The sequence below is a fragment of the Xyrauchen texanus genome, chromosome 16 (assembly GCF_025860055.1).
Source record: "Xyrauchen texanus isolate HMW12.3.18 chromosome 16, RBS_HiC_50CHRs, whole genome shotgun sequence".
Taxonomy (NCBI): Eukaryota; Metazoa; Chordata; class Actinopteri; order Cypriniformes; family Catostomidae; genus Xyrauchen; species Xyrauchen texanus.
In genome coordinates, this window is record NC_068291.1 from 20222059 (window position 1) to 20241989 (window position 19931).

A 19931-nucleotide genomic window follows, 5' to 3' on the forward strand; every position below is an offset into this window, starting at 1 on the left:
ATTGGTGCCTTATGGCTATGCTTAGCATCAAAATAGAATAGTTGTTTCTTCAAATCTCACCATTAAAATCTATTAAAATGCTGAAACCTCTGCAGTTTCCAATAAAAGGGGCCATTCAGACCAAACGGCTAGACGCAGCGCAACTAATATAACAGAACGCAGGTGTCTCGTGATGGGGTTTTAATAGTTGAAGTTGTTTTTAAGGGGATAGTTCACCCAAATATGTAAATTCTCTCATCATTTACTCACCCTCTTGCCATCCCAGAAATGTATCACTTTTTTCTTCAGCTGAACACAAACAAAGATTTTTAGAAGAATATCTCAGCTCACAATTGGTTCTCACAATGCAAGTGAATTATGACCAGAGCTTTGAAGCTCCAAAAATCACATATAAAAATAATCCATATGACTCCAGTGGTTACATCCATATCTTCAGAAGCAATATGATAGGTGTGGAAACAGATCAATATTTAATTTTGTTTTTATTTATTTTTTTTTTACCATAAATCTCCTCCTTCACTTACAAAATTTGAAAGGAGATTTATAGTAAAAAAGTACTATAAATAGAATATTGATCTGTTTCTCACCCACGCCACATCTTCAGAAGCGATCATATCGCTTCTGAAGACTTGGATTTAACCACTGAAGTTTTACAGATTGCAAAAGTTCTGGTCACCATCCACTTGCATTGTAAGGACCTACAGAGCTGGAATATTTCTTCTAAACACCTTTGTTTGTGTTCAGCAGAAGAAAGAAAGTCATACACATCTGTGGTGGAATGTATGAGAGAATTTTCATTTTTGGGTGTACTATTCCTTTAACTTGACACAGCGTCTGAAAACAGCTTAAAACATGTTAACGTAGAAAACAATTGAAACGTGGCGCTAACGGACGTACGAACGTGTTCTGTGTGAACAGCCCCAAACGGAGAACACGCCTGAGCATGGACACGAACGGTGTGCTCGTTCACGGAGAGAACTGCCCCTCCAATTATCAGTGTGCCCCCTCTGCACTCCCTTCTCACTTCAGTGCACTCAACCATGAAATCCAGCGCTGGATTTCAAGATACCGCTCGGATGGAGATTTACAAACCCGAGCCATGATGATCCAGAAGAGGAGATGGAGGGACGCATGATTAACACTCTAGTGCTGGTGTGCTCATGAGAAAGGCAAGACATCATCTCAAGTGGAGCAAAACTCAAAACAGCTGATGAGGAGCAGAAAGAAGAAGAAGAGAAGATTTGACAAAGTAGTGAGTGATTTTTAAAGGATTTCTCAAACCTTATTTGTCAATGAACCTGTTTTGCATAGCGTATTTGATATTCTGCAAAAAGTTCCTGATATTCTCTATCGTTGGAAGGCAACAGAAGTGGACATGCGTTGCTTGAATCGTTATGTGCTTTAGTAATAGATCAACAATAAACGTTCTGGTGTGAATAGACGTGCATAAAAGAAAAAATCTGGAGCACTAAATTATTCCTCAAATGTGTGTTACCTTGCGAAAAATCACAGCTCCACTGGATAATAATGAGGAGAACATTACGTTCACATTCACTGGTTTGCTAGAGAGTGTTTTCACAATTGGCTGAAACACTGCAGATGCCAGGTAAGATAGCTTGAAAGAACATTAATATCCTGTCAGATGAAGAACCAATTTCTGTCTTGCCTCCCAATAACTATGTAAAATCTCCATAAAAAATCTGTATTGTTTCAGTTTAAAGTTCTAAAAATGGTGTCATCCCTTTGATGACATCTCCCATATCAAGATCACAATGTTACCAGTGTACAAACACAAAATGCTGAACACATATGGCTCTCCTTTGCATGATGATCAAGGATAAAAAGCACTGTAAAAGTGGTAATCTGCAGTTTTTACCTTAAGGAGCTATTTCTGCCTAGGTTTCTAGGTTGGTTTAACCTAATGTGTTCAGGTTGATTCAGACATGTTAAATAATATTTTTGATTTGAATAAACCAGTTATTTAGATGTAACCACATGAAGCACTTTTCCACCCCAGCGGAATTCAGATTAATATCAAGACATATTGTGAACCATAAAAATTAGTCCATAAAATTAAACACAATTCACCACCATTTTAAAAAGTCCTTCAGCTGTCTGTTCCTTTCATAGCATCTATTATTTTTATTAATGGGATCATGTGAAAACATGATTGTGTTTTCATTTACAAATAAAGACACAGAAAAAAATATATAGAACACATGTACAACAGAATTTTTATAAAAGGGATTAAAAACAGTCTAGAATTACAATAGCCTCACCAGCAGTTGTTTCTTTAAAATTACTGCTTGCTTTTAACCTCTCTCACTCTCTCTCTCTCTCTATCTCTCTCTCTCTCTCTCTCTCTCTCTCTCTCTCTCTGTTTCCCCCAGTGGCTACACCTGATCTTTTAGATCCCAAATCAGCCACACACAACACCAAACCACGGTTGTCTTTCTCCTCCAAGCCCATTGTCTTCAACTCGGAGGATGATTGTGACACCATAACCACCGTAATGAAGTGGAAAACAGTGTTGGCAATTTTCCTGCTAGTAGTTCTGTACCTGATCATTGGAGCCACAGTCTTCAAAGCCCTGGAACAGCCCCAGGAGAGCTCACAGAAGTACCTCATCTGGAGGGAGAAAATTAACTTCCTCTCCAGGCATGCCTGTGTCAACGACTCTGAGCTGGAGGACCTGGTCAAGGTACAAAGCTTAGCCATTCACTTGAATTTAGAATGCCATGTATTTATTTGTGTGGGTGAAATTATCCTTCTAGAAATTGATTCAAATCATATGCTGGTTTTGTCTGCAGGACATTGAGCAGATAGACTCAAATCTTTGCCAAAATCAATAACAAAGACTGTTATGTTGGCAAAAACAGTCTGCAACCTGATTATGCTGTATATTACAGAAGGACAAAATAAGGTTTCTAAAAAAACACCAAATGATAAGCCAAAAATGCATGTTGGTCTCCAGCTCCAGCTGTTTCTGAAGTGATATTCAACTCTTAGTAATAAGAGGGATTAAAATGATTCACTGGTAACACTTTACAATAAGGTTCCATTCATTAACATAGTTAATGCATTAGGTACCATGAACGTACAATGATCAATATGTTTATTAATAGTTGTTAATGTTAGTTATTAAAAATACAGTTGTTCATGTATATACACATTTTCAAAATGTATTACTATATGTTGATATTAACATTAACATTAGTAATAAGAAAACTATTCTCTGACCTGTCATGCTACTATCAGTCTTATATGTAGGGTAAATATACAGTATGCATTTTAGGATTAACTTAATGCTTAGAATGAAAGATTAAAGGAACAGTTCTGTGATTATTTACTAATGGGGTAATTTCACAAAACCTGTCAAGAACACGTCCTGGTGACATTTGTCCGCAAATCAATATAAACATATATTACATTATTATTTGCATAAAGAAAATGAAGCCAACAATTAGGAAAATTAAGACATCTTTGCATTGTGACATTATCTTCAGAAAATTTTCATCATATACTCACCCTCATGCCATCCTAGATGTGTATGACTGTCTTCTGCTGAAAACAAACAAAGATTTTGAAAAGAATCTTTCAGCTCTCTAGGTCCTCACAATGTAAGTGAATGGTGACCAGAAGTCATACACATCTGGGATGGCAAGAGGGTGAGTAAATTATGCAAATTTTTATTTTTTTGTGAACTATCCCTTTAACCACATTTTACCGCCCCATACTATTCCTATTGTTTTAATTGATGATTCTCATTACCATAACAGTTGGTATATTTTTTACTCTCTCACTGTATTACAGTAAATAAATGTTGTTATACAATGATTTTTTAGAACAAAATCAGTGAAAATAAAAGGCTGTACCAAGGGAATACTAGATACAATTGAAATACAATTGAAATAAAATATATTTTATTTATTTCATGTTACATTAATAAAAAATGTAACTGCGTAACTGTCATAAAAATGATGTCAGAGTGTAAACAAATCTTAATGCCCACCCAAAATAGGCTTCATTGTCTTAATTTCATAATTTCTTAATTGTTTGATTGTTTTGATTTTGGAAGAAAATAAGACCAGTACATTTTCTTGACAGATTTCATGAGAACCCCATGTTGTTCCAAACCTGTATTCCTTTCCTTTGTGGAGCATAAAAGGAGATGTTACACAGAGTGACAGCCTCATTAACCATTCATTGTATGGAAAAAATATGCAATGAAAGTGAATGGTGACTGATGGGTTTGCAGCAACATGAGGGTGAGTAATGATGACAGATTTTTCGTTTTTTAAATTTTTGTTCAACATAAGAGTCCCAATTTAGCAGCTGTCCCACTTTACCTGTATTCACTCTATTCACTATATCACATTGACTGCAATTATGTAATAATCATAATGGCTTGTAATCTATGCTTTATCTGTTCTTCCAAAAGGGAGGCTGCTGCCCTTTTTATTCTATAGTGAGTACAGTCAGATCTATGTATCTGTGAGGTAATTAAATCTACCCCTTATTTTAAATCACTATTTGGTTTTGTCTGCGAATGCCTGTTGTATTTACATTTTTGGGAATATGCAGGCTGAATATAGTCACGAGTTTAGTCTGTTGGAAAACATGTTACATTTGAGGGAATATTGCATATTGTATGTTGCATTTGATGTTGATACCTGCTGTTGGTTAGGTTACACTATCTATGCTATCTATCTATATTCCTAAACTCTGTGGCTCTCTGACAGCCCGTAATTCAACATTTTACATCCCCAGATAGCACCCATTTTCCTCCTATTGAACTTATTTGTTTATAAATTACAATCTTACACACTCCATTCACCTATTTACCATCTCTGTGCACACACATCTGAACAGATATTCATTTCTGGCAAGTTTCATTGCCTGCCAACAAGTAAAGTGCTGTTTGTGGTGGCACACTTAGTAGGTGTTGGCTGAAAGGAAGACATAACAAGGGGCGGATCTAGTATTAAAATTTTTTTTGGGGTGGCATGCAGACTTTGAGGGGTGGCAACACCAAAGCAAGCGCTCATGCATAGTTCTTATGGATTAAGGTACCAAGCTTCATTGCAACAAGTATCAGTTCATTAATTGGAGTCACAATCAAATTCTAAATGTCCATGAATATGTGATACAACTATATTTCCACAGGAAGCACATAGTAACCTTTTCGATGCTGATTTGCTAAAAAAATATATATATATTTTTGTATTGTAAAATATATGTAACAACATTTTATCTCCAGATCACCAAGACATTGTCTATTATACGCGTCAACAAATTCTAAATGCTCCTAAGCTTCACATATAGAAATGGCAATCTGGACTAAATGTCACCACCTTTGTTAAGTGTACACAGGGATGGAAAGTAAATGCATATGCACATGTTATTCAGCTAATAAAGTCTGGTAGGACTATCACCTTTGTAACAGCTGGAATAATCCATTTTAAAGCGAAGATTAAGACAAAGGTCTAAATAAAAATAAACTGTACAGAAGATTGTACTGTCTTTGGCAGTTTTGCTAAACCCATTAAAATTAATTAGGATATGCACAGTAAACGATTATTTTAAATGACCTGTTTTGACCAACAATGTCCTTAATGACAGATTCAAGTACCCAAATAAATATTTCACATAATATTTCATATCTATACATCAGTCTTGGGATTTTGTTAATCAGTAAGTAAATACACAGATCAGCACTTTGATTAAGAACATGACTGGTTGATCTAGTAGAAACATTTTGACTCAAAAGGTTTTGGATTCTAATTCACCCTAATATAACTTTTTATTTTAATAAAACAAGATTGCATCTGTACGTCAGTGGATGGGTGTTTAAAAAAAATGCAATAAAAGATGCAAGAGGGGAGATGAGAGTAGTGGAAACACAGACACATTTATTGACAGTTCTGTATTTGAAAAAATACAGAACGCTGAAATCCAGACAGAGACAACCTCAAACTCCTGCTCCAGCAGCGGCAACATAAAATGCACCTGAGCGCCCTTGAACGAGATGACACAGTACACAAACAACCATCTCCCTTCACACAACCCAGCTATGAAACACTCAGTTTACAGAGGGAGGAAACTATGAAGGTAAAAATGTACCTAAATGAGTAAGATTTGTGAAAGCGTAAATCAAGTTGAAAGCATAAAAATAAATTGCTTGCGCACAGAACATTTTGTAAAGGTGTAGCTCATGTTGCAAGCGTAATAAAAAAATATTAGCAATACTTGATGCTTTGCATAAGTGTAATTCATATGTTGTGAATCTGTAATTTCGTATTAACGCAACGTAAATTTGGTGACTTTTTCTTGTTGTTGTTGAGTTTTTTCACCTAAACATGGCAAACCTGCAATCAGCGATATACAAGCAAAGAAAGGGTGTCATGAACAGTGCCTGTTTGGGTGCCAAACAGGCAGGCAGGGTTCGGGTGCCAAATCTGGCTCTTTGCCTGAGAGAGAAGGTCTACTCTCATTGCCAATGGCCATGGGTGGCCCCATATTAGGCGTTGGAGAGATGGGAACCAATGTGTCTTTGGCCATTTGGGGACGATCAGTAAGATCTTGTAATGGCCTGTTTTCACTTATTTGAGCACACGGGGAATCAGAGACAGAGGAGGACAAGCATATAACAGTCCTCCTGCCCACTTGTGAGATAGCGCATTGATTCACAAAGGCCCAACTTGGCCTTTGAAAACCACATATCACAGTGTGTTGTCTCTGCTGACATAAACAGGTCTGTGTGGGCTTTGCTAAACTGAGTCCATATTAGGTGCACCTATGTTTTGTTCCTCCGTGGACATAAAGCCTTAACTTCACTCGTCTGTGCAACTTGGGGTGAAGTCAGAATTTGTTCATCCACCATTGCAGTGGCCATGCTCTGAGAAGTCCCAAGGGTACTACCTTTATTGTTGCAGATATCATGCCCATTAACCTCTGGAATTGAGCCAGTTCTATTCGCTTGTCTAAGCGGAGAGCTTGTGCAAGGGTAGTCAGTTTTGTTACTCTCTTTGGGGTCAGAAAGGCAGTCATTTTTTAAAGGAATTCAAAACAAACCCAATAAAAATTGCCTGCTGTCATGGCTTGGTATCTCTTTTCTCCCAATTTATACTGAACCCCAGATCTTGTACATGGTTGATAACAGTTTCGGTGTCTCAGCTGCACAGATCAACTAGTCATCCAAGTATAGGATGATCTTTAGGAGAGCAGCCTGAAGAGGATGAAGGGCAGCCAACACTACCCTGGTGAAGACGTGGGAGAGAGGGAAAGGCCAAAAGGGATAACTTTGAATTGGGATGTTTGACCCTGGAACCCAAAGTGGAGAGATTGTCGGTGCTCTGGATAAATAGGCACATGAAAATATGTATCCTTGAGGTCTATTGAAGTGATTCACTTGTTGGGTTCTATGACCATTAGGGGTGCATCCCTAAAGGAGGAGCGAGACTGTGCCCCTCGTGTGTGCTATGATGTTTGTCTAGTGCTTCTGCTGTCATCAAACCTACGAAAATGGTTATTTTGTCTCTTGTCAAACTCCCATGGTTCTGGGCGACTGAAGCGAGGAGGCTGAGGAGGTAGACCACCTCGATATTGCTGCGTAGTTGCCCTTGTGTTACCAAATGTGCGCTGTGTTACTCTTTTCATTGACGGGTTTGTTCTGCCTTATCAAGCACTTATTGGGAGTCTGGGTGGAGCATATGTCCTGGAATGACTGGCATGTGTGTCAGTTCCCTTCTCATAGTGTCAGGCTGAGAGGTTTGAGCTAGCAAGATCTGCCTGTGAGTGAGGATCGCTGATAACATTGAAGCCCCAACATCTCTGGTAAGCTGGGAGTGTGTAGAATGGGCTGCATCCATCAGCTCCATAGCATCTCAGTCTTCTGGACTTATGCCTTTTCGTAGAGCAGCCAGGATTATGGCTAGCGCATTACCTGATCAGGCTGCATGGGTGGCAGATTTATAAATCTTGCGAACCAAATTATTAGTTGTTTCACATTCCTTTCTAGGGCATCATGCATTATCAGTCACCCGGTCTGGGCTGAGGGGTGTTAGGACTGCCATTTCACATTCTACCGCCGACATGCCACCCATGCCTGTCTCTGGGGCATATTGTATTTTGGCAAAATGTCTGCAACCAGTATTAAACTGTGGTACAGCCTTCTGACTATTCCAGGCTTTCCTTAGCATCTGTGAATAATCTTTGGCGTCGGGAACAGAGAATTAAGGTTGGGAATGGGAAGCCCCAACCCACACCCCTTGCGATACTGCTGCAGCTGAAGTTTAATCCTGTATCTCCAAACCCAAGATTCTTGCAGCGCTGAGAGTTTGGGTGACAATGTCAGGTTGTGTGCTTTCCCTGTCAGTAGTGGTTGACTTGGACTCATCTCCCTGCTCTTCTTCACTCATATTCTGATCATTTCTGCCATAAAGGGAGTCGTGAGCATGAATGAAAATACTCTCCTCGGTATGATAGCAAGTCATCTTCGAAAGGGACAATAGAGTGATACAGTGCGCTGCTGTGCTCTTACCGCTAAATCCTGAGAGTTGAGATGGTCCCAGCTATGTCCCATAATGCCTCCAGGATTTATAGTTGGGTGTCAATTTGTGTATCTGGAACCCTTGAACAACACTCTACATTTCCACTGTTAATACACTCTAAACCTGAACTGCTTGCTGATGCATGAGTCTGGAGTAATCCCCCAAGGTTCCTGCTTAACTTCTAAAATTTAAGTCCCGCCTTCATCAATTTGATTGGCATTTGACATTGACGAGTGGTGTTAGACTACTGAGTGCAGTAAAAATTAAACTTCTTTAAACCATTATGTTATTCCTGCAACAACTTAATGGCAATTAGACAGTGGTGCATAATGGACTGCAGCGGAACAGCACCAATGATATAAATTATTTGGGGGGACAATCCGGCCATATCTGATTATTGGGGGCACTTGTCCCCCTAGAAGTATATTGTGGTTCATACTCTGCACATGCACATTTTTTAAGTTACATCATGCTTGTAACTTAATTTAGGCTTTTACAAATCTTACTCTGTGCACGCAAATCATTTAGGCTCTATTTTACCTTCATAGGAAATACACTGTGCACCGGTGCGCCCCATCAACAATCAGCTTACCTGGTTACCACACACCTGAGAGCAATTAAGAGAGAGGGAGTGAAAGAGAAAAAGACACAACACACACATTCTCTACATACACACAAACAATATGTTGAGAAGGGCATCACAATGGGGGACACGGGAAAAAGCGAGCTGCGGCAAAACTGCTGGTGCAAAATGACACTGATAACAGCCCCAATGGACACTTATCATAACATTCAAAATAACACATTCCAGTGCCGGATCGCCAGTCAAAACAACTCAAGAATTGGAGATGTTTCAAATGGATTATACACATAGCTAGCTTTACTCACCCTCTTGCCATTTTTCTATCTGCTGCAGAACACAAAGGATGATTTTTAGAAGAATATTTCAACTGTATGTCTGTACAATACAAGTGAATGGTGGCCAGAACGTTATCCATATGACTCCAGTGGGTAAACACATGTCTTCAGAAGTGACATGATAGGTGTGGGTGAGAAACAGATACATTTAAAGTCCTTTTTTACTATAAATTCTCCTTCCTGCCCAGTGTGAGGCAATATGCACGAAGAACGTGAATCACCAAAAAGAAGAATAATGTGAATGTGAAAGTGGAGATTTAAAGTAAAAAGGACTTAAATATGTACCTGTTTACAACCACACCTATCATATCACTTCTGAAGACATAGATTTAACCACTGGACTCAAATGGATTACATTTATGCTGACTTTATGTGCTTTTTGGACTTTCAAAGTCTGGCAACCATTCACTTGCATTGTGAGGATCTACAGAGCTGAAATATTCTTCTAAAACTCTTTGTTTGTGTTCAGCAGAAGAGAGAATGTCACAAATATCTGGGATGGCATGAGGGAGAGTACATTTTGAGAACATTTTAATTTTGGTGTGAACTATGCCTTTAAACAACCTAGTCAGCTTTTCAGCTAAATTTACAAAGTAAAACATTTTGAGGCACAAAACTAATTAAAAAAATTAATGAATAACAAAAATGGAAAAGGTAACACAAAAATATCAAACAATTGTTTTGGTCAACAAATATTTAAATTTATAAATTGCATATATTTATGACATTTAAAACACATTTGACAACCTGCCCCAATAAAAAAATATGACTACATGCTGTAACCAGATTTTCATGAAATATACCTTTGTCCTAAGAACACATTTAAACCTTGTGGGAAGATCTGCCTTCATATTATTCTTGACCCTTGCCTGAATATGTGCCAGTGTGGTTTGAACATGTCCGCTTGTTTACAAGAGCTATAACAAAATATAATTATTATGAAAATTTACTTTCTTCTAATTTCTAATTTAGATTCTAATTTAAGAAGGTTTTGAACTCGTTGTTTGAAAACCAACATTCAAAACCACTGCTGAAAGCACACATTTGCACAATTAGACTTTTGGCTTAAAAGGGGGGCACATTTAAATGGGCATGATTTCTGCTATGGAGTTGTGGCCAACTTTTCAAATACTAGCAACTATTGGACTATGTATATGTAATGGATAACCCTGAGTCAAGTGTTGTCAGAGAGAGTGAGTGAACTATGAGTTAAGGACCATGGACAGCTCCACTTCTTGCCTCTTTTAGTGAATTTGCTAAAATAAGTAAGACATGGACAGCAAGCTTATGAGATGAAAACAAAACAACTCCCACAGATAAACACCAACTGTTCAGCAAAAATGTGACCTTTCAATGATTTAAAGGGGTTAAAGGGATAGTTCATCCAAAAATGAAAATTCTCTCATCGTTTTCTCACCCTCATGCCATCCCTGATGTGCATGACTTTCTTTCTTCTGCAGAACACAAACAAAGATTTTTAGGAGAATATTTCAGTTCTGTAGGTCCTTACAATGCAAGTGAATGGTGGCCAGAAATCTGAAGGTCCAAAAATCACAAGGAAGCAAACAAATAATCCATACGACTCCAGTGGTTAAATCCAAGTCTTCAGAAGTGATATGATAGGTGTGGGTGAGAAACAAATCAATATTTAAGTCCTGTTTTACTAAGTCAAGTCAAGTCAATTTTATTTGTGGAGCGCCTTTCTCAACACACATCGTTTCAAAGCAGCTTTACAGAAGATCAGGCATTAACAGACGATAAAACTGTAATGTCTATAAAGTCTATGAATCATCATTGTGCAATTTATATAAAATACGATTCTTAATGTTTAAAATAATGTGTTATTTTATGTGTGTTACGTGTTTAAAAATAATTAAATAATAATTGTATTTATAACCCCAGTGAGCAAGCTGTAGGCGACTGTGGCAAGGAACACAAAACTCCATAAGATGTTGATTAATGGAGAAAAATAACCTTGGGAGAAACCAGACTCACTGTGGGGGCTAGTTCCCTTCTGGCTAACATCATGAATATAATGTAAATATTATTTGTGTATAGTTAAAATCATGGTTTAAAATTATTAAACTAAGTAAGTGTTAAGGGTCAGTGTTTAAACATCGATTGTGTTTGAACTGTAAGATTAATGACCACAGTCTTTAAAGTCCATCTAGATTAATTGCAGAAGTTCACATAGATGTAAAAATCTCCACTTTCACCATTCTTCTTCTTCTTTTGTTTTTGGCGATTTTCAGTCTTCGTGCATATCGCCACCTACTGGGCAGGGAGGAGAATTTATTGTAAAAAGGACTTAAATATTGATCTGTTTTTCACCCACGTCTGAAAGTTAAATATGATGCCTCTTTAGTTTCACTTTCATGTCTGAAATAATGTGAAATGATGAGAGAATTTTCATTTTTGGGTGACTATCCCTTTAAGAGTTAGTTGTAGCTCTGATGCAATTATTCAGTCACTTAGGGAAAAATATCTACATTTAAATTTTTACTTTAAATCCAAAAAAGGGTTAGCACACTTGCTTACTGCTCTAAAAGATCTTTAAAAAAAATAACCAAAAGAACTGAAGAAGAATTGTGTGCGGGTTGAAATGTTCACCACATTGTTATTTATAAAAAGATCTTTTGGAGCAGTAATCAAGTGTGCAAGCTCTCTCTTTTTTTAATGTGAGACATTGTTTAGACTCAGCTAGTTAAGAAAACATCATTCTGTTGTGCGTGTGTTTTTACAGTATTGTAAAATTGTTTTTAGTACAGTATTTTGGAACTTTAGCCTGTCAGAGAACACATTGATCAGAGAAAGCTGTAACATTTATCTCAATTATGTCAAGATCCTTTCTGTAGAAGAAGAGTCACAGTCTAAACCCTTTAGTACAGTTAAAGGGTTATGATGTTCTCCCTAATGCACACACACTGAAACACACATTTGATAACACAGCCATTTATTATAAGGGATTTTACAGTGAATGCAATTACCGACCAACTTCTGTCTTCACTCCCAGCTGGCACAGTAACGTGTGACATAAAATCCAGAGATCTAGGAACACTGAAAATGTACATTTATATTTATGCATTTGGCAGACGCTTTATCCAAAGCAACTTACAGAGCCCTTATTACAGGGACAATCCCCCCGGAGTAACATGGAGTTAAGTGCCTTACTCAAGGACACAATGGCAGTGGCTGTGGGGATTGAACCGACAACCTTCTGCTTAACAGTTTAGTACTTTAGCCCACTACGCCACCACCACTCCACAGTGCAATGAAAATGAAAGAGCTGTGCTTTTGTTATCCCTTTCATTCAGAGATATGCAGACTTCTTGAATTATATATGTTATGGTTGTCCTCACAATAGCAACTGCTGTTAAACTGGCTATACAGTAACATGCAGTATGGTTGAGCCAGGGTTGCCAGTTTTTAAGTAAACATGTCCTTTATATTTATCTAATATTTTGTCTGCTAATCACTGAATGGGTTATGTCATCACACAGAAGGCAACCGCACTTCTGGGTACTTTTGAGCAACAGATTTAAATGGTTGATATGAGCAGCACTGTAGTTTTAATAATCTTTTAAATGTAACAATGTAAGATGTGAAGAAATATATTTAGCACAACCAGATTTAACTTTGTTCAATAGGTCTGTATGATTATGACGGATATGTAACAGCTAGATGAAAACACATCTTCTCACAGACACAATTAAGACACTTCCAAAGCCTGAGAAAAGTGGCATATAACAATGAAAACTACCAGATGACATTCATATGTCTATAATGCTTAAATTATCAGTCAGTATACAATAAATAATACATCCCGGGAAATCAACATATTGCTTCTGAATGTTCATGTACCCTGAAATCGACCATATTCTGCCGAATTATTGGCAAGTGCCATCCCTTATCATAAATTTTTGCATCAATTCAATTGTGTTTACCTTTTACTGTGGTGCTACTGATAGTGTGTTGTGAAAGAAACCTCTGTGGGTTTTGGTCCCATGGAAACAAGGAAGTAATTGTTTCACAATGATTAACGTGATTTGGAGGTTGCATTTTCACTGTAAGATTTTTACTCCACTTTAGGTTTAGGGTTGTGGTTTGAGGCCAGATTTAAGAAAATATGGATTCCTGTTAACTGTATTACATTATTTACAACTCACTTTTAGTGCCCATCTGTGAACATTTCACCCAGAAACAAGAGCTTACACATGCGTTTAAAAACACTTCCAGCTTTGGCCACTGGGGGCAGAGTCTAAATTCGGTAAGCACAGACCGATTTATGCTGAAGATCTTTCAACCTAATGTCGCTGAATTCACAGATCAGTCTGCTCGATGTGCGGAAAAGAACTTGGACATTCTGCTTAACAATTCCTTTTGTGTTTCCGTGAAAGAAAATAATAATATGGCAACAGTATGTTTTTCATCTTTGGGTAAACTTACAGTGCTTGGTTGCATTCTTGGAGATTATCCCTGACCTGTTCTCTTCTCCACAGCAAGTGGTGTTAGCTATCCGTGCAGGAGTGAATCCCTCGGGTGTGAATCACACATCCAATGAGAGCAGTATTTGGGACCTCAGCAGCTCCTTCTTCTTTGCAGGGACTGTCATCACCACTATAGGTAACAGATTTACTCTTTCCTGACTCAATGTTTTTATCAGTATGAAACCTTTAAATCAGTCTTTTAGTGACTTTGTGAGAAAAAGTAAATAAATAAATAAATGTAATTGTGAAACACTTCCAGTTGACTAGATTACCTAGATGTTCTACAAGGGCCAGAATAAATTAGACTTGTTTCTAGTGTTTTGAGTAAAATATAATTTTTTGCTAATACAGTCTTACCTGACTGAAAATATTTGCTAAAAGTCTGAAGTATATATCAGTATATTATGCAGTTTTGCTTCTCGAGCACATTTTTCTTTTTTTAAGAAATGTTTCATATTTTAAATAGAAAGCAAGTAAAAAAAGGCTTGTTAAAAACTCATCAAGAATTTATTGTTGCAGTGTGTGTGTACAAGTACAAATGCAGATAAAATCATGCAGATACAGGTCAGGAGCTTCAGTTAATGTTCACATCAACCATCATATTGGGGGGAAAATTTGATCTCAGTGATTTCAACTGTGGAAAGATTGTTGGTGCCAGATGGGCTGGTTTGAGTATTTCTGTAACTGCTGATCTCCTGGGTTTTCATGCACAACAGTCTCTAGAGCAGAGATGCCCTGACACCATGAAGTATATGAAAAAAGTGGGGGTGGGTATTGGTATTGATGCAGCTTTTCATCATAATTTAGCAGATTACAGAGTAATGTTTTTTTTTTTTGTATAATTAAATTATAAAGGAGGGAAACCAGGGCAACTTTAATATTTTAATATAAAACAGTTTGGAGAGCTGCTGAAATGCAGCGCGGAATTGCGGCTATCGCAATTTCCACGTTCATAATGCGGGAAATTCCCACACACTTTTTTTGCGCTTTACAGTGCAGATGCAAATTAGTCTCTGTATTAGTAAACTAATAGATACAGATGAACAAATCAAATCAATAAACTTGTTTTTGTATCAAACTGTAATTCCAGAAGCTGCTGGAGTAAATCCGCTCTGTCTCTGTCTCTCATGCAGCTGTCAGCAGTGTCAGAAGTGTAAGCGCACAAAGTGAAAAAGTGCTGTCACATAAATACTGAACTTAAGATGTTACAGATGAATAAACCTTTCATCTATATAAATAAAGCTTACATTTCTCAGGAGTCTTCCTTATTATGGTCCGTGGGCATGCGATTAGTTGCGTACATTTTTTTAGCGCGTTATTTTTTGAAAAGTTAATCACACAGAATGAACTTGTTAAATCGATAGCCCTAGAACTAATGTATAATGCTGGTGTAACGTACCAGCTACATGATGAAGATAGACACTTGTTACATCTCTCATCTCCATCTCTAGTTCCATCCATGGTCGGAAATTAATTGAGGCTCATGCAATCTGATATAGTTACAAATGAATATATTCATTGCATTCTTCATTTGAATTTTCACTGAATATTATTTGTTTCGTACTGTCCGATGAGCAGATGGTGCCGAGTCATTGGCGGATGCTCGCGCCATAAACACGCAAAAAATGGGCACTCCATTTCTCATGCTTTTCATCAGTTCGTTGTCATGCTCACGCATTAAAATGATCAAATGCTACAATGTAGTAAATAATAATATTAACAAAAATAATATCTGGATGTGTTAAATGGCCTTGATGTTAAATAAACCGTTATTAATGCAATAATAATTTTACAGAACATTAACCACTTCATGTCTCTGACTATTGTTCATTGTTTTATTAAATTTTCTAATTAATTTTAGCCAATCATTTTCAGAAATAAATTCCAGCCCCTGAGTTTGTTGTAATGCAATGTTCTCTTTTGGCCCATGACCCTCAATCAAGATTGATTTTTGGCCCTCCATAGGAAAAAGTTTGTGTTTTGTGCCTTGTTGATGAGAGAGGTCAACAGAGAAGGGCCAGACTAGTTTGAGCTGACAGAAAGGCTACGGTAACTCGGATAACCACTCTGTACAATTGTAGTGAGCAGAATAGCATCTCAGAATGCACAACACATCGAATATTGAGTTGGATGGGCTACAACAGCAGTAGACCACATCTGGCACTTTATTAGGACTATAGTGTTCCTAATAAAGTGCTCAGTTAGTGTACCTGCATGTGTAAAGGAGGGGAATGCCCATTTGGTTTTGGCAACTTTCCCTCAAAATGCCTTGTGCACGGCTCTGAGTCAAATTAATGGACCACAATGTTATTTAGGTTGTGAAGACACAACAAATTATAAATGTGAATAATTAGCGAATGCATGTTCTGATTTTGACTTAATCACTAAGGGTGTGTAGGGGAATTGTGTTAACATTATTTAGTAAGCTTAATTAATGAATAGTAACTAATCCTTTAGACAGCTCTGACCGTTCATGAATACATGTGTATCACCTTTGAAACCTGCTGGAACAGTGTCAAGTAGTGGATGAAAGTGCAACCTACCTCCCACAGCTCTTTCTCCCTCTCCCCCAGCCCTCCAATGTCCTTACTAGGTTGTGAAATGAAAAGTGTAAATATAGCTGCAAGCTGCGATTACCGGACCAAGCACAACTGGTCCATTTCCACCCGGTCGCTTTCGGAAAACAATGCAAATTGGACATGTATTTGTCATTTGACATTATTCTAAATAATTAGCAAATTTGGGTAAATAAAAGAGGATTTTTTTAAAGTCTGTTGAAAGAGCTACACTTCCTGCTGCCAGGTGGTGGTGCTTTGACTGTGACCCAAAATAGTCAAATCCATGTGATTAGCCCACAAGACTGAACATACATCAGAATTTGGATGTAAATCACACATTGCACACAGAAGATATGAGACACTTCCTGTTTCCCATTTATCACCATTAATTTAATAAGTTGCCATGACAACACTGTTTGATATATCTGTTTGTAATTTAGCATCTTCAATGTCTTGGCATAATGTTGTCTAAATATGGTGACAGTCTCATGAATCACCTTGGAGGAGTATTAAAAAGTTCAGAGACTGCAATATTAAACAAAATCAAAAATGGCCGACTTCCTGTTGGGTGGACCTAATGACTATAATTATGAGAGTTGTCCGGCTTGATAAGAACTATATATATATGTACAAATTTAGGTGACAGCAGGTGAAAATGGGGTTGCTACAGAGTCTTAAACACCCATTTTAAAGGGAGTGCTTCAGAGCCCCCCCTGCAACTTTGCCCAGCCCTAATGGTCAATGACTCTGATGTTTGTGCAAAGATTTTGTGCAAAAGAGTTTTCACGCATGTTAAGTACCCCAAAAGTACCGAAAATATGAAAATATATAAAATAATAATATCAAAAATACGTTCACAATTTAGCATCTTCAATGTCTTGGTATAATGTTGTCTAAAGTACTTAAAAGTTCAGAGCCTGTGATTTTCAGAAAATCCAAAATGGTGGACTTCCTGTTGGACAGAGCTAATGACTGTGAGTATGAAAGTTGTTCGGCTTTATGAGCACTATATATGTACCATTTTGGGTGACTCTAGGTGAAAATGAGTGTGCTACAGAGCCCCCTTACATGCCCATTTTCAAGGGGGCACCACAAAGCCCACCTGCAACTTTTCCCAGCCCTAATGGACAACAACTCTGATGTGTGTGATAAATTTCAACAGATTTCACGCATGTTAAGTACCCCAAAAGAATCAGAATAATAATCCTTAGAAGAACAATAGGACCTCCGCACTTTCAGTTCTTGGGCCCTAATAATCCTTAAAAGAGCAATAGGGTCTCCAGACTTTCAGTGTTGGGGCCCTAATTAATGATCCAAGCTCATCTGATAGCTTGACCTTCCATCAAGAGTTGAAAGAGGCCAAGGTCTGGGGCTGCTCTCCATCACATCAGTTCTCTATGTCTCAGATGATGGTGGTCATTTAGTAGAGTGAAAAAGCAACTGATTTCTACAACAATTGCATGACAATAACTAATTCAGTCAGGTCATTACTATTGCACATTTCATAAAATGTAGTGTATTTAGTGTCCTCTGGATATACACCTTTCATTAATGTAAATTAAATAGCTTTAAACAATTTTAGATTTGCATGTCACACCTTACAGTGCTTTTAGAAACAGACTATTATAAAACAAATAGTTCTGAGTCTGAACAACCTAGTCTGATAAAATGACACATAGCCTCTGTTGGCTTATTGCTTAATTTGTTGTTATTGTATTATTCATTTTTGTATTATTGCAACATCATTAACTGCATGTATCCACCGCATTTTATAGTCTTTTATTAGTATCATCCAGGGTCAAGGGAAGTCATTAATAAGCTTCAGCTGCTAATTTGTTAATCAGTATTGGACAAATCAGTCTTGTTAGTGACCTAGATAGACAAAACATTGCCCTTTATTGTAATTTGAATGAAAACCTGTCAACACCCCCTGTCTAACCCCATTACCAAAAGCACACACACAAGCACATGCAGTTTTGAGTACCCTTATCCATCTGTTGGTGAGGGCAATGCATTATCTATACACAGGAATCAGCACGTGAGCGCAAAGCATGAATATTTGCCGTTGCTGGAGCCCTCACAAAAAAACACCAAAGTGCTAATTTACCTCAGTTAGATACTGTTGTTACATCAGGATTTCATCAGTCATCCAGAAAGTAGAGGTGCACTAATGAGGGTGACATAATATTTTTTGCTCCTCATGTCAAACTGACTTGTTATGTGCTGAAAGAATATTATGTACAGTATATTTCTCACCCAACTGGACTGAGACAGATATTATTATTCTCCTTTTAACATATAATTTCAGTCATTTGTGTTTTTGACATGTGACTATACTGTATTCATGATGTTTTTATAAAGCAGGACTTGGTTGGTTTAGGGTTTTTTCTGCATTTTGTTTTGTTAGGCTTTTTTAGACATGCAGCAAAAATCAGATTTTTTTGCTGCATCCATATCATATGCGTTTAGTTGCATATTGCCTGAATAGTAAAAAACAATCAAACCAAAAGATATTCTCTTTTTAGATCAGAGCACTCAAAAGAGCTGATTTGATTCAGTCTGCAGTTCTATGAAAATTCACGTTGGGGGTTGCCTTATTTTGCAGATTGCTTCACCTTCTAAATGTAGCCATAGAAAAGATATAGCAAAGGAAGTAAAATGTTTTTGAAAATGTGTTTTAGTCTGAACAGTCAGATTGGATTTCAACATTATGTGCATATAACGTAATACACAAAGCACAGTAGTGTCTACAGCCAACATGATCACATGGTAAATAGACATGCTGCTTCTGAAAGTTCTTGTACCCTGAAATCAACCCCATTGAGCCAAATTACTGACAAGCGTAAGATATTTTTAATGATGCATTAATTCAAGTTTGAACACATGTCCCAATTGTTACTGATAGAGTGTTTACATTTACATTTACATTTATTGATTTGGCAGACGCTTTTATCCAAAGCGACTCATTACAAAAGAGGAAAACATAAGCGGATCATCTTAGGGAGACAGTGGTATGAAAAGTGCCCCATTACAAAGCTTCACTATCATCAGAATAGTATACAAAACAGATTTAAGTGCAACAAGAAATGTAAATAATATTTTTCTTTTTTTTTTTTTTTTTTTTTTTTTAGTGACCATTTAAGTGCTTTTGGAAAAGATGTGTTTTTAGCCGTTTTTTGAAGATAGAGAGTGAGTTAGCTTCCCGGATTGAGTTGGGACAGTCATTCCACCACCGTGGTATGATGAAACTGAAAGTCCGGGAAAGTGTTTTGGTGCCTCTTTGTTTTGGTATGCCAAGGCAACGTTCCTTAGCCGACCGCAGGCTTCTGGTGGGAACGTAGCTCTGCATAAATGTTTTTAGGTATGCTGGAGCAGATCCAGTGACTGTTTTGTATGCCAGCATCAGGGTCTTGAAT

The 19931-nt window shown here is 37.4% G+C and overlaps 1 protein-coding gene across 1 annotated transcript in view; it reads left to right on the plus strand.

The window, feature by feature from the left end:
- Window positions 1–1120: 1120 nt before the first annotated feature.
- Window positions 1121–19931, plus strand: part of LOC127656997 (potassium channel subfamily K member 2-like) — a 33635-nt gene continuing 14824 nt past the window's right edge. The window contains exons 1-3 of the mRNA XM_052145609.1: window positions 1121–1252; window positions 2391–2701; window positions 13970–14093. Of these exons, the coding sequence (XP_052001569.1) occupies window position 1252; window positions 2391–2701; window positions 13970–14093 (436 nt within the window). The 5' untranslated portion in view covers window positions 1121–1251. The remainder of the gene's footprint in view (window positions 1253–2390; window positions 2702–13969; window positions 14094–19931) is intronic.